This window comes from Corvus hawaiiensis, chromosome 6 (assembly GCF_020740725.1).
Source record: "Corvus hawaiiensis isolate bCorHaw1 chromosome 6, bCorHaw1.pri.cur, whole genome shotgun sequence".
Classification (NCBI taxonomy): Eukaryota; Metazoa; Chordata; class Aves; order Passeriformes; family Corvidae; genus Corvus; species Corvus hawaiiensis.
The window spans coordinates 12,355,307-12,378,581 of record NC_063218.1 but is presented as its reverse complement, the minus strand read 5'-3'; the positions used below and the strand labels follow the sequence as shown (position 1 = coordinate 12,378,581).

The 23,275-nt window shown below is 41.4% G+C and overlaps 1 protein-coding gene across 10 annotated transcripts in view; it reads left to right on the top strand.

Moving 5' to 3' along the window:
- EML1 (EMAP like 1) overlaps positions 1-23,275 on the top strand; it is a 122,809-nt gene that overhangs the window by 24,980 nt on the left and 74,554 nt on the right. For 2 of the 10 annotated variants that reach the window (XM_048306428.1, XM_048306422.1), the window contains exon 1: positions 17,728-17,950. The exons of 7 other annotated variants lie outside the window; for them this stretch is intronic. In XM_048306428.1, the coding sequence (XP_048162385.1) occupies positions 17,884-17,950 (67 nt within the window). In that variant the 5' untranslated portion in view covers positions 17,728-17,883. Of the gene's footprint in view, positions 1-17,727; positions 17,951-23,275 lie in introns of those variants that run through there. One more of the 10 variants, XM_048306425.1, reaches the window with a different exon arrangement.

Here is a 23,275-nt window from a genome sequence, read left to right as displayed (position 1 = left end):
AAATATAATGGCTACTTATGAAAAGAATATTTTTAGCATTTCTTCCTCCAATAACCACTGAATACAATTATCAGAAACAAACAGTGAGACGGAAATATTTTCATTTTATAGCCTGAAAAGTCCTCTGAAAACATTGGCTTGTGTTGAAGCATTTCTTAGAATAGTTCTTTAGATCCATCTGTCAAAGGAAGATATTTAAACAGGCATTGTTTATGTATTTATATATTATGGGCCTAAGTTGACAGCTTCCTCTGAAGTACATTTCCTGTGGTTTTCATTGCCCTTCTGAAACATAGATGATACCATGTAGGAACATTGCCTGGTACATTTATTTACTCTTTTTGGTTGATTAAATTCTCCACATCATACTTTCTAGGCTTATGTGCACCAGTATTTAGCAGTACCAACTCCTAAGTGTAACCACATTATCATCACTGACTCAGAAACCTTGTCATCCCCCTCCATCTTCTGTACTCGCATTTCCCTGCCAAAATTCTGTTTTCTTTCATATTCTCATCAAGTGCTGGTACCGTGTATCTTTCCAGCATTTTTTGTTCATAGATGGATGCAGCAGCGTGTCGTTACTTTCCTAAAAAGTGCTTGGGCTGGGCAGGATGGGGAGGAAGCTGGAAATTGCTGCCCATCAAAGACCTGCTTCTGTACCGTGGTGCAAGGGAGCATCATGACAGCATCCCTCTGGAGTGGAGCTGCACTATCAGCCCAAGCACATCACCTCACTTGAACTCCTACAGTATATAAAATGGGGAAAGAGGTTTTATTTTATTCAAGAACATCTCCATGAAAGGAGTTTAAAGTCATTTCACTGATTATGAAATCTCTGCCATTAAACACTTACTCAGGCAGAACTGTTAATGGGAAGATCCCCATTACAGCTTGAATATTCTTTCTCATAATAATAATGAAAAACCTGATACGTATTATTACATTTTGAATGAAGGCTTCTATGCAGTAGGGTTTTAATGATCTCACTGTTGCCAAGTTTTTCTTTCAACATTCCAGTGGAACATTTTTACCAGACCTATTAGGTAATGCACACAACTTTCAGGCACAAATTCACTATCTCCAATTCAATGCCCTCATGCTGGACCTTGCCAATGTCACAGATGTTATTTTCCATAAATTCCATCAACCATGGTCTGGAAGCTGTGGGCTTTGTTGTTCTGTTCATCTCTGCTTCGTGTGCATTTGTTATAGCTGGTCATTACCCTTTAACAAAAATATTTCTGTTTCTCTTCTTTTTAAATAAAATTTCTGAGACAAATTGTAGAAAGATCCTACTCTGCTGTGGGCCAGTTTTGACCCTTTTGTAAGCATCAGAAACATCTTCAGATTTTAAGATGAGATAATGTGCATTGTCACAACCAGTGAACGAGAATAATTTTTTTCCCCAAATCTCAGAACAACTCAGTTATACAGACTTTGCATTGCTTACTTCGTGCTGGCTTCTTTCTTACAGGATAGTTCATATTTTGTTAGCTCAAAAGTGGAAGCTTTAAAATTTATGAATCTTTCAAGTGCTACGTTCCATAGGACATTAAGCACTTGATATTTTCCAAAGATTTGAGGCTTCCAGGGCCATAGTAAATATATTTGACTCCAAATCAGTTGCATGGAGGTCTTGCCCTAAGAAAAGACACAAACCTAATCAGTGACTGAAGTCTGGGCTGACACTCCAAACCTCAAATAAATGATTGCCCCAGAGCAATCTCAGTTGGGATGGGAGCCTGAGGGCACATAGAGGCTGCTGTCACTGTTTAAGTCTCCTGCTGCGAATCCTCTGCCAAGGAGCAACCAATTCATCTGTTATAGTGGATCCCTTGGTCATTCCTGTTTTATTGCCTTTCTTTCAGTACTGCTTAAGAAACAGTCCTTTACAAACCAGAAGATTAATGACATCACCTAATTGGTTTTGCTATCCTTAGAGATGATGGGCCAAATTAATCCCTGTTAGAGCTCCATTAATCTTTATGGATTTACACCCAAGATTAATTCATCCCCATGATACTAATCACTTGCTGTGTGGTCTGTGGAAAATCACTTAACTTTGCATGTGGGTTTTCCACCCCAGATGGAAAATAGGGGCAATAATTCTGAGTTCAGTGAAGAGAAATGCTCCAAACACTCCTAGGATTGGTTAAAATGTAAGACAGTTTATAATAAAATGCACATTTTATTTCTGAAAGTTAGTTTCAGTTTGCACTTGTATTCTCACTTCTTAGTGAACCTTAGATAGAAACATTTCCCTGTGGGGTTATGGATGTGCCTCATATTTATAACCAAGAAAAGTCTTGGTACTGTAGAGCTTGGTGAGAATTTATGTGCTGATTATCCCAGACCTAGGGTGTCACCGCAGGTTTTACGGAAGTCACACGCTCATACCCAGAGGCAGAATTTGGCCTTTCTCATTTCTGCTCCATTTAGGCCAATTTCTACAGCTGTTCCCCAGTGAGAATCTCACTGAAGATAGCAGGAATTTTGCTTAAGTAAGGATTACAGGATTAATCCCCCTATCTCCAGTCATGTTTACTTTGGCAGTCATTTAGCTTGGAGATTTCCAAAGCTCCCTAGCTTAGGTTCTCTCCATTCTGCTCACAGATACACATCTAACTGCACCTCTCATGGCTTAAAGTAGCAATTGCATTTACCAGGAGGTTTCTGTATTTGCAGAACAGTGTTCCGATAATGCCACCAATTAGATAAAATTGGGACTTCTCACATATAATAGAAAAGAAACTACTGATAAGGGTTGCAGCAATTTATTTTAGCTGGGATCCATGCTAGAGGTGAGTAACAAGCAATCCATCAGTCAGATGACAGAAAGTACACTTGAGTTTTACAACTCATTCTCTTTGAATAACCCCAGGCAGTATTACTTAACCAGCAAATATCGGTGTTGAAATCTGTTCTTCTCTATTTATGCATATTTAATGTGTTCAATTGTCTGTATTAGCAAACATGGGCATACTATAGCAAAGAATAGTATAATAAAGTAGTTAAAAGGTCAGTTGTTGCTGTCTTTTCTAAAGAGGAAGTATAGAGTAAGATTTAATAATCTTTGTAAAAAAATAAGGTGCAATGTCCAGCAAAGAAATAATTATAGGGTTTGGACATTTATTTGATACAGAAGCTTTGAGCAATATATAAATTGCTTTGTAAGTGCAAGTATTTTTCAGCCATGCATTTTATTTTACAGCCAGTATTAGTCATTTCTTCTTAATTCTATATATATGAAACTGTTTTACCTCCTTACTGGAATTTGAATGGACATGCTAAATATACAGTGAAATCATCGTCAATTATTTATTTGAGTTGGCAAGGAAAAATATCTTTAAAGTTTAATGAAGCCAGCAGTATACACATTTTCATGTTGCTGAGCAACAATACTGGTGGCCAGCATTTTTAAAGTAAGGGAATACAGTATAATCATGTTGATGCCTCAGGACTCCATTGTACCTCCCACAGTAAAACTCAGGGGAGCAGGATCAAAGGGTGCCTGGGTCTGCATCAGCTCACTGCATTTCTCATGAAGAAGCAGCAGCTTGCAGGTCAGGAGGGGAAGCTTAGGAATAGTCCCCAAATTCCACAGGTCCCAGAAGGAAGGAAGCTCTCACCTCCTTCAGGGCAGAAATGATTGAAGGAGTTGAGTTAAATTGAAAGGGAAGCTTAAGAGGGATGCAGGAAAAAATTGAATGCTCGAGAGTAGTTGATCTGATGATTCTTGGAGTTCAAGGATAAAGAGTCATTAAACTAAGTAAAAGGCAGAACATAAATTTGATTAAAACAAAGGCTTTTGCACAATGCATAACTGACCCATGGGACTATGTCAGAGTGCTACTGAGGCCAAAACCATAAAGGATTCAGAGAATGGCTAGTGCTAATACAAGCCATGAAATCAGCACTAGCTGAAAGATGTAGAAGGTTTTTTTAAAAAGGGAAAAAAAATATTTATATAAATATATCTGCTTGAGTTTGTCTCTCATATATATATATGTGTGAGTACATATATATACACATACATATATATATGTGTGTGTGTGTAGATATATATATATTTGCCTCCTGGGACTAAATAACTAAAGAGGAAAACATCCTGCCTGTTATGTGGCAAGCTGAAGCCCATCAGGTACTGGGCCAGTCAGAGCAGAGGACTGGGTTAGCCTGGGAATTCTTGCTCATGCAGTGCTCTGTAGGGATGTCTCCCTGCAGGATGGCTCTTGCCTTGGGCTACTGCCTTTTTATTTGGGCCAAATCCCAATTTGGTGGGACGCGGGTCAGTGAGACAGGAGATTTCACACAGGGGCTTCCTGTGGCCTCTGTGGTTTCACAACTGAAAGGAGAAGGTTTTGCACTTGGAAAGGCCATGGAAGTAGCACGCTGACTTGACTGAGTCTGTCCAAACATGACCCTTACTGATAAACGCAGTTCCAGCCACATAGCAGCCCTGTGGAGAACAGAGCAGGATGAAAGGAGCAGAGAAGAGTGCTGCTGTTTCCTTCACCACCAGCTTCTGTTTCCCTCTGATAACAGAGGGGCTGAAAATATGCAGCAACATGGCTCCTTATTTATTAATTGCATTCCCCAATAAAAAAACTGGTGCAAAGCAGCAGCAGATTCTCTTTGATTTGTGTGTATTTTTGAGAAGCGTACTCTGTGCCTACTGGGAATTATGTTTCTGAATGTTCCTTTTTCTGTGCTCTCTGAGTCATATTCCCATCATTCCTATACCTCACAATATTTTCCCATTGCCATAGAGACAGCCTGTGAGGAAAGCACAGCCGAGTAACTTCAGGTTTTTACTGAACCCGAAGTGCCTGCCAGACTGGACCTCTGCTTGAGTTTATCTTACATCAAGAAGGTGATATGAAATAAGTAGTGCCTTTTCTTTTTGAGAGCTTCATAGTTCCTTTCAAAACAGAGATGATATTGTCACCTGTCTGATCTAAAACCCCTCTGATCTTAAATCTTCTGAGCAGGCCTGAGTCTGTAAGCAGCAGTGACTCCACACCTGAATTCTCAGAGAGCAGCTAAACAAATTGAATTGCAATAGTAAAGCCTGTACTGCTTGCTTGCATTTGTGCGTGTCCTCCTTTCCCCTTCCATTGAATTCCTTAATCTTAGAAAGAGTTTGGACTAAATCCATGTTTCTGAACACCTCCCTCTGTTGGACACAGATCCAAATGCCACAGCTTTCTCAAATGTCACACTGTGATACCCAGGCAGAATGGCTAACCTGAGTTTTGTAAGTGAGAAGATATTATTTTAAACGTTGTGGTTTAGATTCAGAAATATATAAAAGATTAATATATTTTATTGTTTTAAAGGTGCATCTTAGATAATGTAAAAGCCATATTTCTCTTGTAGAAGCTACTTCTGTTAGCACTGTGAAGGGCAACTACAGGAAATAGGTTGTCTAGCCTTCGAGGTTAATGATCATTTTGAGTGCCTTCATAGGAGATTGTGCCACTAAGAAATAAATCATATTAGATCTTCACTCTTTATAAGGGAAAGGGAGGACAGAATGACTTTATGTGTAGGTGTGTGTGAATGCAGACAAAAGAGATGCATAAATGCCTTTCATCTGATACAAGGGAATAATATAAACACATCCAACATTCAATTCTGTCCGTAGCAGTACTTTGTGATATGAAGGCATATATAGGCTGAACTCACTTTAAAATATTTTCAGATCTGCAGATTACAGATGCTCAGGAGCATCAAAAGCCATGACAGCTCTCCTTTCCATGGGTGTACATGTTTGTCTGCTGAATAGCAAATAGTGGTTTTCAACTGAAAACAAATACTTCAGTCAGTGTGAATTGCCTTTCGACTTCATCAGCTTGTCCATACGAGCATTATAGGAGTGGATACAAAAAAGTGAACAGAGTAGAAAAATGAAATCCCAGGCATCCCACACACTGTCTGGGAAGCAGACAGTGAGGACACCTCAGTCCTAATGCCTGGTCAGGCTTTTGGCATTTCACTGTTGCAACTGTGATAGTGATTTTTTGCCAAGTTTTGACTTTGCTTTGTACCCACAAGAGTGAAAGAGGCATTAGCTCATTTTATAACAAGCACTTAGTGCACTGTGATTGCTTCATGTGGACCTGACCTGACACACACCAGTGGCTGTGAGAAGAAAGGCTGATTCTCCATCACTAGCCCCCAGAATAGTAGCACCATACATGAGTACTCAGTAAAGTGACTTGTTTTTTGGTATATCAACTTTATTTTCTGGTGTGATGTTAACTAAACTGTTTTCTTCATCACCTGCTCTTGGAGGTGGTAGGAATATATTACTAATGACTTAAATGGGGAAAAACTGATCTCCTCAGAACACACACACACACAAAGTGGGACAATATTGTAATTTATATTCCAGCTTCCTAGCAACTGAAAGAGAATTTTCAAAGTGAATTGGAGTTATTTGAGGCACATCAGTCAATTACTTGTGAACCCATGTGAGGAGAGCAACAGCAAAGTGCCCACAGAAATTGGCCTGGAGCTACTTTTCCCCAGAAAGCTTAAGGGGTTAGGCAGTAACTCTCAGGAAACCTAGGCTGGAAAAGACCTTGAGAGTTCATGTAGTCAGTCTGACCCAAAGCAGGACCAGCTATGTCACATCAAACAGGACATACAGCTCCCTGGAATGATTTCACAGGAGCTGTTACTTTCCTAGGCAACTTACCCCAGTGCTTTATTGCTCTTACAAATAGGAAAAGTTTTTTATTCTAATATCTAACCTGAATGAGAATCTTTGTTGATATTATTTTAACTCGACCTAATGTTCCAGCTGAAGCATTACCAGTGCTGAGTAGGGTGGGCAGATTTCTTCATACATTTTCAGGATTATTTATCCACTGTATTATATTGCTTGCCTTTTCCACTCTGCATAGCACAGCTGCATGTTTGGTTTGTGGTCTACCCCCAGTCAAGCTATTTCCTAACTGGTTATTACCCACCTTCCAGCAGATAATTCCTGTCTAAATGTAGCCCCTGGTACTGGTCCTTAGTACATTTTATCTTGCTTTTACAGATAATTCCTTCAAGCTGACAAAGTCTTTTAAAAAATTTGATCTGCCTGTTGACGAGTATACTTGCAGAGCTCTCAAACTGTGACCAGCACATTTATTGAGTATGTCTTCCGCTTCCTTTTTCAGCCACTAATGAAAATGTGGACTGTGGTGGGGTGGAAGATGTGCAGACTCATATTTCATACCTTTTTCCATTTTTTGTCACTGTTTAGGTATGGTTATCTCAACAGTCCTACACCTGTCTGAATGAGTGTAGCACGGTCAGCAAGGCTGTGTTTCCTCATTTCTCATTTCTAGGAGTGTCATGAGTGTACAGAAAGCCTTATGGAAGCTGAGCTACATGACACAAATTCCCTTTCCCCCATCCACAGCACAATACAGGCATGGGAAGAACTAAGCTGGTTTGAGAGACTTTGTTCTTACAATGAAAGCTGAGTGCTACCCACTTCCCTTTTATTACCTAGGCACTCATGACATGTATGTCTAAAAAATCCTAAGTTTTGGAGCAGAAATTTAATTTAATTTAATCAACTGAACAATAATCTCCTACTCTTTTTTTCTCCAATTTAAAATACAGGTCCCATTCTTTCCCACTTCTGATCCTCTGAAACATTAAACATCCAGTCACTCAGAGACTGAATCAGTCTGCCCTTTAAGCATCATAGGATGGTTAGCTAATTTAAAATAAAACATTGATTGCAGTACAGCTAAGAGATGGATCAAACTGCATAACTAATTGATCTTAGTAACTACCACCTATTTGCTAGATTAATTTTCAGCTGGAGCAGTTCCCCATCCAGATCTCTGCACGCCCTTACAAATCACTGTGACTGAGGGATGAAGGAAGGCAGTGAGGAGGTGGGAATGGAGGTGTAACTACATTTTTCAGCAACAGCATTGTCTTAACACGTTTGTTGAAATACAGCTTTAATGAAGACAGAAACAAAAAAGTCATCAATCACTTGTACTTTCCTCATGTCATCTGTCTTTAGTTGCCTTGCACCCCTGAGTACTGGACCAGCACTCTCGTGGCCTCCTTCCTATGCACTTGTAGCATGACATCTTGTAACCTCACTGTCCCTGCTCAGATCTTATTTTGTGGATTTTTCTTCCTGATTTTACATGAACATACTTCTGCCATTCATCTATACTTATCCTGGATTATTCAATCCCTTTCCACACACTTTCCTCTGGTCAGGTCAGAAAGGGGCTTGTGATGAAGCCAGGAGCTTTATTACTACATTTCCTCTCCTTCCCCTGCACTGGCAGAACTTGAGTTTCTGAGTTCCATGGAAAAACATGCAGAGATGGAAAAACTCTGGGTTTCAGTCTTCATATACCATAATTCCTAATTTCACATGGAAGGAAATGGAGAATGAATGACAGAGCACACACTCTTCATCAGACAAATGAAAAAACTAAAAAATGCTAAATCATATCAAGACTTTCCCTTAATTGTACTGCTTGAATATGAGGTAACTCCAAGCAGGATGTAGTTGACAGAGGACATGAGCAAAGAGAAAATTACGTTTTTTTCTCCGGCCCTTCAGCAGTTCTGATCTGCTCAGCAGAGCTGAATGTAAACAGATATTTTGCGCTGCTTCTGTCCTCTAATTGCATCATTTTCCACAAGTTCACATCTACAACAGCTGAAAATCATGAGTCACATGTATTCTTTTCCAGCATAAAGTATTATTTACTCCTTACTCTTGGATGGTCATCAAAAGATATTTAATGTCATTTATGAAGTTGGAAAAATGTCCCTTACCAGAGTCTCATGTGGGTTTTCCTCTAAAATATCTTACTTATCTGAAATGAATGCCATCGACTTCTTTGAAATGTCTTTATTTTCTTAATTTATCATAAAATACTAAATTGCATCAGTATTGCAAAACTCTTTTTCCCCCGCTGAAATGACTGCTGAATACAAAAAATATCCACTGATGTCTTGAAATAAAAGATATTATGCACGTTTAAATCTGACAAATCTGGATCCAGAGTTTTGACTTTGCCAAAGGACTATTTAGTTGAATGGAGTCTCTGATGAACATTAAGCAGCTAGGTTATTTGTAATTATTTCTGTGTGTAGTGCCACAAAGCTATATAACACTTTTTATAATAAATAAAAAGGAACGAAACCAAGAATTCAGCTGAAGCTGATGGTGCTCTGTGAGGTTACGCATGAAGAGTTGGCTCTCGACCTATTCTACCCATCCCTTAATTTAGGGAAACTCATTCACCTTAACATGGGAATCTTTGTCTGAAAGGATAGTTTGGGCAAAAGATGAAAAATTCTTCAGTGCAAGATTTCATGGCCAACACATTCATTAAACAGCTACTGATATGCAAAAGAGCTGTTTAAGAGGAAGAATGCAAAGGAAAAGGAAGCAGACCCCTGCATAACAGGATTGCAGGCTGATGTTTAGAGCAAGATCTTAGTTTGGACTGCATGGTGGTCACAGAGTGTCCCTTGGCAACTCCCAGCCCTTCATCAGCCAGCGCACACTGCAGGGATTTTATGTTCCTAATGGTCTCGTTCATGGCTGCATCTGCCTGTATAATTTTTGGCACAAAATACATATTTTTCTTTTGAGATTGATTCTATTCTTTATTCCAGCATTTATTCTGTCAGAAAGTGGAGGGACAGTGAGGGGTTATCTGGCATCAAAAAGTTGAAAAGTCTTCTTGCCCTTTTTTTCTTGAATTATGACTGCTAATGACAAAATCCGTTTAGTTTTTCTTCTTTCACTTATCTGAAGCTCTGGTTTTCTCTTGCCTCTTTGAAAGCTTGAGAGAGAAATGTCAGGTGGTGAAATACTTAAGAATTAAAGGGCTGCATCAGGAAACATTTTTCAAATTAGGTAACTTGGTATCTGAAACAAACGTACGATTGTTCTTCATGCTTGGATGGCTGGCAGCCAGGCGGCAGGGCCTCGGCTGCCTCTCAGGGCTTCATTCAGACACTGTCATTATTGCCCCTATTACTTTTTCCTCCATCCAGGACTCTCTTGAATGCCACTACCAAAGAGAAGAATGCCACGCATGGCTTACCCTGAGGAGGATTAGTAATTCTACACCTTGCACTGGCTGGCAGAGGTGTTTTAAGAACAACCAGAATTCTTTCTCCAAAAGCCAAATATTTCATTACTGTATGGACCTGATCCTGCCATGTAAACCCTAATGCCTATTCAGTGAAGGCTTCTTTGGTTCAACCACTTCCTTTTTTGCATTTTATTTCTTACATTTTATATGTTCCAAGGAATTCAAAAGTGAAATTTATCTAAATTTCTGGATGTACTTGCTATAAACCTGCAGACAGAAATTACTTCAAAAAAACACATTTAACACAAAATTGCTTTGATCACATTGTGGGCCTTGGGTGATTGCACAGACCAGAACAAAAAAAAATTTCTTCCAAGGCAAATTCTGTTCCAAAGTAAATAAAATTTTAATTCAGAACTATAGTTAACCACAAAAATAAAAGCTACAGCCCATGCTGGAAATCAGTGTAAAGAAATGTCTAAAATTGTAGGAAAGGATTATTTCCTATTGCTTTTTTTCTCCAGCCAGCCAAGTTTAGATTAGCTGATGGTTTAACTCTTTCCTTCCATCCCCAGGCTGTGTCTTGAGATCTTGAACTGGGAAAGCAGAAATAAGCTGAGGCAGCAAAAGCAGTGGAGGGATGAAGATCACGATGTAGGTGGTCTTGGGCTCTGTAAGATATCAAAGGAACCTGCAAGTATAGTGGACTGAAATTCCTGCCTAGCCCTTGTAGGTCACACTGCAATCCACTCTCCTGTTCCTCCACCCACTCAAGGAAAGCTCATGGAAATTCAATGAGTTTGAACCAGTCGAGCTGGTATTGACCCCTGCAGAAATAACCCACACCACACAAATGAAATACTGTCTTCTTCCTTCCCCTACTTATTTTGGCATAATTAATATTGTATTTGGTAAAAGATACAGGGGGATGGATAAGCAAAACTTGAAGTTAAGTTAGTTGAAGTGGCAAACAGGCTTATGTGATGACAGGAGTTAAGATTACAGGTAAACTCTTTGCAGCTACTTCCTATGGCTTGTTTAATAGCACAAATTAGTTTTTCCAATAAATCACTCACTAAAAGCAAGCATAACATATGAAATCACTAGAAGAAATACAGTATTTTTTCCAGCTATCTCTCAGAAGATATTTGCCATCCTTAATTTTCTGTATCTGGGCAAATTTCCAGTAACATAACTGCAAATGTAGAAAGGGCCATAAATGAGATTGTCTAGCCCCTTCTAACATTAATATATTGAACCAACATGGTGTTTTGCCTTACTGATACATTTTTATGTGTGCTTTGTAGTTTATGTGGCTGACAGTAAATTCTCCTGGTATGCATCAGTTCCCGTGAGATGCCCTTGATTGTGCTGGATCCCAAAAGCAATGAAACAGTGACATGGGAATGTGGGAAATTTGGGATATCAGGCCTGGTAAAGCACAAGTTTAAACCACCATCCTGCTGATCAGGGAATATAAAAAAGAGTGCTGAGATCCTTCGCTCTCATCACAGGCACTGTGGGTACCTGCAGAGGAGAGCGACTTCTTCCTCACAGTGCAGCTGATGTACCCTTTGGACATATATCCTGTTTGGTACTTCCAGGTTTTACATGTTCCTGTGAATTGTTACAGTCCAGTTAAAATTCTCATTCTAAAAAAGTGAACAGAATGGGTACTGTAGAACCACTTTGTTAAAAAATAGCAATTTTTGTGTACACCTTGAATTATCAACTTGCTATGCTGTTATTTAAATATAATTTAAAAGGAATATATCTACATTATAGCTTGCTCTAGTCTCATTCTTCTCTAATATAATTCAGAAGGCATAGATTTATGTAGCTGTGGCTTTGTAGAACCAAGATATTAAATTTTAACAAACTATTATTTAAATATATGCATAAAATAGATCTCTGGAACATATACTGTCACAGTAACATCTTTATAATCATAGCATAGAAATTAAAACAAAACAAATCACTTTTTCATACTGGCTGAAAGTATTTCCAAATACCTCCATTCCTGGGGCTGCCTGAGGCTCCAGTGGATGCAGGAAAGGTCCTTCTGCTGGGAGGGAATTCCCCCTGGGGAATGACACAAAACTGTAGGGATGATCCTGTGCCCTGAACGGTGAACTGGTGAACCTGTGCCAAAGCTATTGCACCTGAAACCAGAGATGCCCCTCTCACAGGAGGGCACATAGATATCAAAGAGCTCTGCTAGTAGAAGCTTTCAGCCTCTATTGAGGGCTGAAATAACCAAAAATAGGGTTGCAGAACTGAGTTAGAATTGAAAACTTCTAAGGAGTAATTTTGAAGAGTGGATGGATCATTTTGTGTCATGCCATCCATCATTGCGCCTCTTCACATCAATCTCACAAGTATTAATATCTCAGAAATGCTGTTCCCATCTGCAGATTGCAATGGAATATGGAACAGGAGTTGCATTCCTGTGTACCTGTAGTATATTTTGCTTCTCATCAGTTTCAAATCACAATGTCACAGCTGTGGATGTAGTAAGTCTGCACTCGGCCATTACATGCATTGATGTGCATTGAACTCAGAGTGTTAGGGGGCCTTGCAAAAATAAGAGTATTTCTACTGCAGTCACTGTGCTTGAAAGCATTTCATAACAAACCATATGAGTAGTATCTTCAGTGTTTACAGGCAGGGTATTCTCAGTAGACTCATATTGCAGTTAGTGCAATAACTGATAGTTATTCTGGTTTGATTCTGTCACAGACTTCCCAGCATGACTTCGGCTGTGTCATGTTTTTCTTCCCATTTTCCAAATAAGCAAATAAAGCCAACACTTATTTCAAAAAGGTGATGCAAGTCTGAAAGCATCAGTGTTTGCTGAGCAGCCTCCCATCTTTGAATAGGAAGAGTCAGAGATGTGGAAAGCATTATTCTTTTCATCTTCAAAGTCTTCTCTTTGTATTTACAAATTAACCAATCTGCAAAGCAATATTTCTTTTTTCCTGGGCAGTATGATTAAGACTATTGTTATTAATTATAGCGAAGCTTCCATAATTCAAATATATGTAGTTCAAAACAACATGATATATACAGACATATTGCAACATATTTTCATTTGGATTGTTAAACCTGCACAGATTTGATGGTTTCATCCTACATTTGTTATACTGTATTTTTAATGCGCTCAGACTGTGCTGGTATAATGGTGATCCTCCTCTTATACCCCATCTTTCCCACATGCATGAAGTCTGCTTTGTAGTGACATTCATGAAGCTCCCTGCTGTGGCTGAAACACTGGAGTCCTGCTACTTAGAATGAATGATTATTCCAGTGGTTGAAGTGTTCTCACAAAAGAGACTGGGCAGCAAGGCACTTCTTCCTTTTCTACACCACACTAGGAAAGGAAATCCTTATTTGAGCCTATGGTGGTATCCTGACAGCCAATACCTGGAGATAGTCTTAGCAATGAGAAAAAGGCACTTCTGAAGAATGAAGACAATTTATTCACTGCATGAAATTCTCTTTAAAAACCCAAACATTCCTGCTGCTTTCTGAATAGAAAGGGTAAACAAATAAACAAACAACAAAAAAATCAGTATAAATCAGGATTTCATCAGATTTTAGGAAGCCAAATCCAAAATTTAACCCCAGAGCCTCTCTCTGCTAAGTGCTGATCTCATCCTGCTAGTGCCTAAACCAGGCATCGGCTCTTCCTTCCCCAGGGCTCCTGCTGTGTGCAGCTTGCTCCTGCTGCTCCTGCTGCTGCTGCTCCTGCTGCTGCTGCTGCTGGGCATTGTGCTGCTCAGTCCAGGCGCCCAGCTTCTGTCAAAGCACTGTGTCCTCCAACACTGAGGCAGGGCACTGTGCCTGTGCTCTGATGCCAGCTTTCAGACCATCTAACTCTCAGTGCTGGTGATGAACAGCTGGAAAAGATGCCCATTCCTTCTGTTTTGAATGAGATGATTCAGGGAGAAACACACTTGTGTTTTGGATTGCAGTCTGGGCCCAGGCACCGAATGTTGCAGTGCTTCAGCTTTTTAATGGCTGAAACTTCTGATTCACAGAGGAAAAGCAAATCTTGAACAAACAATTTAAAAGCTTCCAGGCTCAAGCAGAGACCAACTGCTGCATTAAGTAAGACTGTGTATGGTGAAACGGACTCTTACATGTTAAATGGAAACACAGTGAGCTACAGAAATGAGCTCAGCTCCCTTTGATCACACTGCAGTAGATGTGACCTATCAAATGATTGCTAAAGAGCTTGAGGGGATCTTCAAAAGTTAGTCATGGTAAAATAGATACTATAATTATATCCACTGATAAATTTTAGCAAAACCAGCACATTTGCTGATGGTGTTAGATGCTTTGCCTGATGAAGATTTTTCCAGTTACAATGTATGTTCAATGTGCCCAGCAGCCATCCAAGCTTCCCTGATCTGTTCAGCAGACAGGCTTTGCACTGACCTGGAAGAAGAGCCCTCCAGCCTCTGTGGTGAACTGAGCCTTCACCTCCTGTAAACTCTGCACAGGAGGGCTCACTGCACCTGATAGCATCAGCAGCTCTGCACAGCGGGCTTTGCCACTGACAGCCAAATCACAGCGTCCTTCCCTTAGCAAGTGCCATCACCTCATCCCCCACACAAGCCTGCTGGAAGCAGTGGCATCCAGCACAGACCCAGGGGGCGGCTATGAAGGGCAGACTGTCCAAGCTACCACACATGGTGAAAGCCTCCTGATCCTATTTTCAGGAAGGGATATGTGAAACATCAAAATTATCAGGAGTTGGACACTGATGATCCTAGTGAACCGCTCCCAACTCAGAATATTCTATGATTCTGTGATATTTGACTACAGCCTGTTAACAGGGAGTGAAAGCAAGTCTTTCTTGTCCTAAAATTGGAGTATATTTATTCCTGAAAATTCAGCACGGGATGGGTGAAAGCTTTTTTGTTCTCACTTAGCTAATAGTCATTTGCATTACACTACTCAAGACAAACAAAACTTAAATAATTAGCTATAAAATACAGCTTTCAAAAATGTAACATCATACAGTTTCTGACTGCCAGCAGTCAGTGTGCGCAAATGTACAGCAACAAATCCTCTCCAGATATACCAGCCCCACTGTACTGCTCAGGATGCCACATTCCCATCTATATGGTTTCACACTTACCAAAGAACTGGCTTTGAACTGTACAAACGATGAAGGTTACAGTATACTGAAAAATGGTCAATTAAAAGTGTTTTTGTTGTTTCACCATACCAGAAGAATTCCCAGAGGCACATTAGTGCATCCTTCTAATCCATTGTCCCATTGTTCCCACAGCCAGACAGAATTTCTTTTTCATTTTGCAACTTGTGGTGCAGTTTAGTGTAATGAGATTGTAACATGTCTCAAAATCATTAAGTTATGAAAGTGTTTCCCTTTTCTAACCCTTGCCCTTAGAGTATAATGGCACCATAACAGCATCTGGAGACTGGAGCTGAGACCATTTTCTGTCACTTCTCTGAGCTGATTTGCAGCACACTGAGCTGAAAGGCTCCACAGACACCTTCACCACTAATTTCAGTGGGTAATCTATAGTAAGGTTTTATATGTTGTATCTCTCTTTAAGGATGGATTAGATTTGAGTTTCTAAGAGACTTTTGATTTCTACTCTCTGAAATGGAGCTGCATTGCCTCTTTCTGGCCTTTATCCTACTTTGGCAAATCTCATAAAAGTTACTGGGCATTTACTTCTCTTATCTTTGTAGCACTCTGACAACACAGTTTTTACTACAAACATAATACTTTTAGATAGCATAGGTTTCATATATTTATTTTTCAAAACCTGCACATCTGAAGGAGGTATACGTTATTGACATCTTATGGCGAGCACACCTTTTGTCTCAAGATGGTGAAAAATGAGCATATTAAAACACTTCTCAACCTCAAAAATAATAACCAAATTATAGCAATAATGTTTTAACATGAAAGAAATTCTTAGTCAAAATTTTTACTGAAAATGAGCTTCATTTTTCTATTGTTGCAACTCATCTGCCAAAAATTCCATACATGTCTTTCTGTGTGTGTACAATGTTTTAGAATAATATAGGACGTTTGAAATGTTCGATGGCTTATGAATGAAAAGGTCATGAGAAAACCTAAGGGCTCTGTGTTAATTTTAAGGATGAGAAAGAATCATGACTCATTTAAAACACTGAGAAAACCTATATGCTTTTGTATTTTTGAAGTAATTTTCTATTATTTTTTGATCTCTGGGTTTGGGGTTTTTTAAATATTTAATTAAAGTACCACAATTTTTCTGTTATTTATAGCCCACAGCTATAAAATGCAGTTGTTTTTGTCTGATACAAGTTAAGCACATCAGGCTGAGTAAGTACTTGTGCTGGAGATGACTTCAACTCTACCAATATTGGCACTGGCAATTCAGGAGGGAGCACTTTTCACTCCACTTTAACATGGAACTGATATCTCTGCCTAATTTTATAGCATACTTTTGTGTTAGCACTGCCATGGTTTAGTGGTTGGTGAAAAGACTCACATATACCAAACCCACACCCATAAATGGATCCACATGATGGAACTGCCCTGCAAAAAGCTCCTGAAAGGACTGAGGCCTGAAGACATGATGTGTTAAGTGCCTCGGCATTTTTCAAGATGAAAGGTGCTATAGATATGCAATGTGCTATTTCCCTTGTACCCCTCGAGGAGCTTGAAATAAAAATATATTTCAGTCACTGGATACTTCAACATCCCTTAGCACAGAAATTGAAGCCCAAAACGTATCAAATAACTTTTCAATATTACTAGCCACCAGTTTTGGACCATTACCTTTGTCTCACCATGAATGGACATTATGAACATACCTAGATAAAATATGTAAAACAGTTAAAGCTATTTTAGTATCCTGTATTGGGAAAGCGTATCACTCTTCAAACTACATAGTTTAAACTATATAAAATGGCATAAGGAATAAAAGTGTGTATAATTCTTTTTTGTTTTGTAAGAGAGTATCAATTACAATGTTATCGTGACAGCTCCACACTGTAGCCAGGAGAATCGCCATTGAAATCAGTGGAGGGCAGAAGGTGCAATTACAGGCATGCTGTTGCTTCAGTGGAAGAAACGAGAGGAGCCTCAGATAAGGCAGCCGAGGGATGCTGAGGCTGTGTGCGCGGGGCTCCCCGGCTGCACAGCTGCCACCGCAAAACCCCTGCCCCGCATTCAGGGACGCTCCGGCCCTAACTGCGTCCGTGGCCGTACTCCGGGTTAACTCCGGGGTCACCGGCGGGCACATCCCGCCGCAGGGCCGGGCGGTGTCTCTGCTCCACCTCGGCCCGATCGGGACACCCGGTGGTGCCGGGACACCCGGTGGTGCCGGGCCCCGCGGTCAGGCGGCCGCAGAGCCCCGGGCGCGGCAGCGGGACCGCGGCTCGCCCTTCTCTCAGCCGCGGCCCGCTGCCGGCGGGGCTGCTGAGAAGAGATGGCCGCGCCGGCCGAAAGACGCGGCTCCTCGCTCGCCCGGCCGCCCCGGGGTCCCCCCCGGCCCCCGGGCCCCGCCGTGACGGCGGCCGCCCCGCCCCGGCCCGCCCCGGCCCGCCCCGCGGGTCTCCCCCCGCGCCTCGGCGGCGGAGCGGAGCGGAGCGGCCGCCGCCCCAGCCGCGGCGGAGTGAATGGGTTGCCATGGCAACTGAGTGAGGCAGGCAGCGAGGCCGCCGCGGCCCCAGCCGCCTCCGCTCCGCAGCGTGTGGGCGAGCAGGCAGCGGGCGGCCGCCGGGACAGCCGAGGGGACGCCGGGAGCGCAGCGGCAGGATGGAGGACGGCTTCTCCAGCTACAGCAGCCTCTACGACACCTCCTCGCTGCTCCAGTTCTGCAACGGTAAGGGCGGGGGCGGCCCCCGGCGAGCAGCGGGGTCCCGGCGCTCCGGCGGGGCGGAGGCGGAGGCCGGCGCGGGGAAGGCAGCGCCGGGAGCGGGCCTGGTCCAGGCTGCCGGCGGCGTCTTTGCCGCCCAGGGCCGCCCGGCTCCGCAGCGCAACTCGGGGAGAGCAGGAGGGAGGAAACTTCACCCCCTTCAGCCTCCCCCGTTATACGGCGGGAAACCTGCCAGTCCTCGGGGCGCCTCTGCGAGTAACTTCTGAACCTCCTTCATGGGAATATGCTGAGATACGTGTGCGTATGTGGATGGTGTAGATGTCTGTGTGCATCTTTCCCTAAGGCAGATTTGGTAGCTCAAGCGGTCACCCACCGCTGCTTGTCTCCGTTACGCGTATGCCAACGTACACACACACATACACATATATATGTATAAATATATATATGTATAAGACCTGTATTTATATACATGTATAGGGCCGAGCTGCCCGTGACCCCGGGGGCGCAGTGGGACACCGCGGCGAGGACAGGTGTCCTTCAGCCCCCTGCCCGTCCCCGCTCCCAGAGCCCACCCGCCTCTCTGCCCCAGCGAAGGGTGGTGTTGAGGTGTGAGATGCCTGTGTGGAGTTACGGGAGTTGGCCTTCAGTTACCGATTTTTCTTTCTGCTGTGTTTTAAGGTAGGGGTTATTGGGGCGGTGGCGTCATCACCAGGGTGGCAGCATGGCAGGGCAGCTGCCAGGTTGCAGTGATGCGTAGTAAAAAAGGAAGGAAGTGAGGAACTGCAAGTATCCTCACAGGCAGTATTGGAGATTGGCCTGCATAGTACTTGGGATTATTCAACTAGCTGATGTTTCCCTTGGGGGGAAATAAATCAGCTATTCTAAATGTTACAGAGAGTTCTTCATGGTAAACTATAATCTCAAAATACCTTATTTTGATTGGAGTTATTGCTTTCTAGCAGCAAAATTGTGAGCATTCATAATCCCATAGTTCATATTTGTGGATCGCTTCCTCCACATTTTAGTAGTGGTCTTGCTTTCCACTGCTGTCTGAACAGCTGGAGTCAGGTTTATATGAAATTGCTTCATGACAGCAACTGCATCAGACATAGCTGCCTCTCTCTTTGAAAGATACGAAGATGATAAATTTCACATTATTTTCTTTGTGGTGTGGTGCAAGAAATGGACAGGGTTGCAGAAAAGTCTTATGTGTGTGGACCTGGAGACTGAGGGAGCAGTTTTTTCAGGGCAGCAGGAGTTCTGTGTGTGGGCTGTGCATTGTGCGGTGACGCCGTATTTTTGAGCTCTTCAGGAGAGAAAACTATGAGTATGTACGGGGGTTGTACGCTAATAGCAGATGCCTGTTTTGCCTAAACTTAATAAATATTTCATTGTAAGTGTTTTTAATAAGGAAACACACAGCAATGTATTTCAAAGTTTATACTCTAATCCATTTATAAGCAAGCTGTCTTCCTATCAAGATCCCTGGGCTTTGCTTTTACAGTGATCATGATAGTAGCCTGCGCGTGGGAGCAGAAGGAGTAGCATCACTTTCTGAATAGTTTGAAAAAGCAGAGTAGCTTACTCCAGAGCACTGTCCCTTGTGTTGATTTAGTAATTCTGAGCACCTATTACACTTGATGGAAATAAGCCATATGTACTTATACTGTACAAAGGTTTTAAAATCTTAGTTAATCCTTAAGTATTATGTTCTAGAATGTGTTTCTGATGAAATCACTTGCTTAGCTGTTGTCTCATTGTAAATAGTGAGCTCAAGGGCTGTTGTAAGTTTGTATTATTCTGTGCTTATAAAAGAAAGTGGTTGAATTCAGAAGCCCTTCCTTTTACGAGTTAGCATTTAGTGAGACTATATTAAATGAGATGAGGAATAGATAGTCAGGCCTTTGAGTACAGCCTTGAGGTGATCAGGTATTTCACACATGACCCATGAGGAAGAACATATAAATAGAGGATGCTAGTGAGGGCTTTGAGGTTGAAAAGTGGTAAAGAAAAGTGGAAAGCTCTTGCAAGTATAATGAGCAGTATGAAAAATGATGTGAAGTTAGGAGTGGGGCAGACATATAGAAGAAACCAAACGAAGCAAGCAAGTGGTAGAGATATGAAAGACAATATGATTTTAGTGTATGGTAAAGTGAAGTATGGAAATGGCTGGTAAGCACTCAAAGTGATCATTGCTGAATGCTGTAAAGGTTTCAGTTCTGAACAGGATTAATTTTAGTTGTAGAAGGAAAGACACGATGGAATTTTCTGGTGCTCTCAAAGAGAAGAAATTATAAAGAGACTGCCCGTATGTATCATTTTGAAAGATCAGGATGCAAAGGTTGTGCTCCTGAAACAGTATCTTGGATCACCTGTAGGGTAGCAACTAAGGTCTAGCCTGAGCCAAGAATGGCTGCAGCTTCTCCCACTACTCAGTACATTCTAGTTTTAGGAATATAGTGGGAGCCCAAGAGGGGATTGGGAGGGAGGGAGCAGTAGTGAACAGGAGGCTGTGATGGGAATGAGAGAGCAGGATCTCGGCTGGTGGAGGACCTGGTCAGGGAGAGAAAAGTTAATATGAGAGCAGATTTGCCCCAAACTTGCCCCTGGCAACAAGGGCCCTGGGTTCAGGAGAAGAATTTGGGTCTTCACTCATATGCAGATTTAGTTTGCATGATTATTTAGTAATGTGTTTTTATGGCTTGTGATGTGTAAAAAATAAGGTAAATGGAGAAGGAAGAGAGAGAAGAAAGAGGTGAGGAAAATATGTTAGTTTTGAGCTGCATGTCTAAAATCTAGGGCGGATATTTAGCACAGCTAGTTCAAAGACACCTACTTTCTTCAAACTCTGTTTTACAGAACAGTAAAGGTACAGTTGGCATTTGAGAAGCACTGTGTTAATGAACACAAGTGTCAGTCTGAGATAACATCAAAGCAAGAAATACAAACTTCCGATGTGATATTAGGCAAGTTATTTCATTCTTGATGCCTGAGTTTCCTTAGTTGTAAACTCAGCAGAAAGTACATGCCTGCTTTTGAGGAGTTGATCACATTTATTGATTTGTTTGGTATCTCCCTCTTCAGTTTCAGAGGACAGTCCTCAGATGCACAAAGTGTTTTGCTAGTTGCTCTGCCTGTTCTGTTTGTTTGTTTATTTTTAGGAAAGACACTAAAATAACTCCTCTTAATGCCCAAGGACAATTCTTGACTTACATCTCACTTTCTAGGTAATGAAGGACTCTGTTGGTTTATTTTGTAGGTTGTAAAGTAAAGCTTAGATAATATTAACTGTGCCTGGTTATAGATACCTTCCTTGGTATTGAAGTTACTTTTAGGTAGAAAGCCAGTGTGTTTATCTACAGTCAGTCAGGTTGTTAGTCATGTGTTATTTAAGCTGAAGGTAAAAGTGGAAGGATACTGATAAGGCAAGATAGTGTTGAGGTTTTTAGCATCTGCTTAAAAACTGATGGAGAGAACCATGCTGGACATGAAACGCTACCAAACCAGACACATACTGGAATTAGAGATAGCGCTCATCTTGCCTCCAGCTGATTTGCTAAACTGCAGGTGTGATCAGTACTGATTATAGACAGGTTGGAAAGACCCGTAGGGTGTGGGCAGAGTTTTGTGGGTCCTCTGACCACAAATCCCTATCTATCTGTTCTCTCTTTATTTATGCAGCCTTCACCACAGTAATTGCTGTGGGCAGGATTATTAGGTATGTGGAATGTAAAAGGTGAAATCTGGGTTTCCTGCAAAATGCCTCTGTAGACTTAAAGATGGAAGTGAGAATTTATGATTTCCTTGGAACTTGTAGCATCTTTTAAATGTCCTTCATGTGGCTCCTGGGAAAATCGTAGCTGTCAAGTGGCCATTCCTGCAACCACAGATCACTTTTTTTGACAGAAACTTCAGCTTTAGTATATCTGGGTAAAGCAGTAAAAAAAAGTGTGAAACATTATTTCTTAATGAAATTGATATATTTGGCAAGGGATTCCATAATATTAATTATGGTTCTATTTATTAGATTACCTGAAGTGTAATTGTTAGAAAAATTGTAACTGTAAAAAAAATCTAGATAAAAATTCAAATTGATACAAACTATACTATAAGTTATTTTTTAAAAAGAGCAGAATCACAGAATATGCTGAGTTAGAAGGGACCCACAAGGATTATTGATCATCCAACTCTTAGCCCTGCACAGCACCATCCCCAAGAGTCACACCATGTGCCTGTGAGCATTGTTCAGATGCTTCTTGAACTCTGTCAGGCTCGGGGCTGTGACCACTTCCTGGGGAGCCTGTTCCAGTGCCCAACCACTCTCTGGGTGAAGAACTTTTTCCTGATATCCAACCTAAACTTCCCTTGACACAACTTCTGGCTATGCCCTCTGGTTCTGACACTGGTCACTGCAGTGGCTGCCCTTTCTCTTCCCCTCACGAGGAAGTCATAGACTGTGATGAGGTCTCCTCTTAATCTCCGTACCTCTTAAAAAAGTAATGGTTCCTTTTGGCTCCCTCCTCCCAAATAACTAAATCATAATATTAAGATTTTTGACAGATAATAGCTTTGATAACTGTCAGTTACTCTTAAGTCACGAAAAATAAATTGTGTGACTCAGTTTTTGACAGTCTGCTTACAGTTTGAATCATCTGCTTCTGTCTCCATTCCTGAAAATAAATTGAACATATGTACCTCTTCTCTCCGCCTCCTGTATCCACAAGTGGAGCAATGCCCTGTCGGTGAGGAAGTGAGCACCACAAACAGGAAATCTGTATGGACAGTATTATTCTGGTGGTTGTCTCTTCTTTCCCATTTGACTCTCACGCTTCCCCTCCTTAACCTTCCTAAATGCAGCCTGTTACCCTCTTCCTACAGCTGGACCAAAATCACACAATATGGACTCGGTCAGGGAAGGAACAATGGTAAGTTGAGCTTTGTAGCTTTCAGGGCACTAGTTCAAAGCTGTCAAGGGCTGGAAGAGACTGTAATTTGTTTTACTGTGATCACTTCCTAGCAATAATGCAAAACAAAACTGGATTTAATTTGGTTCTTGCTGGGCAGAGTCATGCACCGTGTGTAGGAAAAGGTGTCGCAAGCATGTTCAAAAAGATGTTGCAAACATGTTAATGACATTACTCATGTTGTTTTTCTCAGAAGTCCATAATGACACAGTCAGAGAGACAAATCAGGCTTTCTCATGTTTCATCTCTAGACCTCTTCTCTCCAAAACAGCAGCATGTTTTGAACTCAGGAATGGAGGAGATACCCCTCCTTGAAGCTTCCACCACTTTTGTAGGACAGAAGATTTTATTACCTTAGGCAGCATTG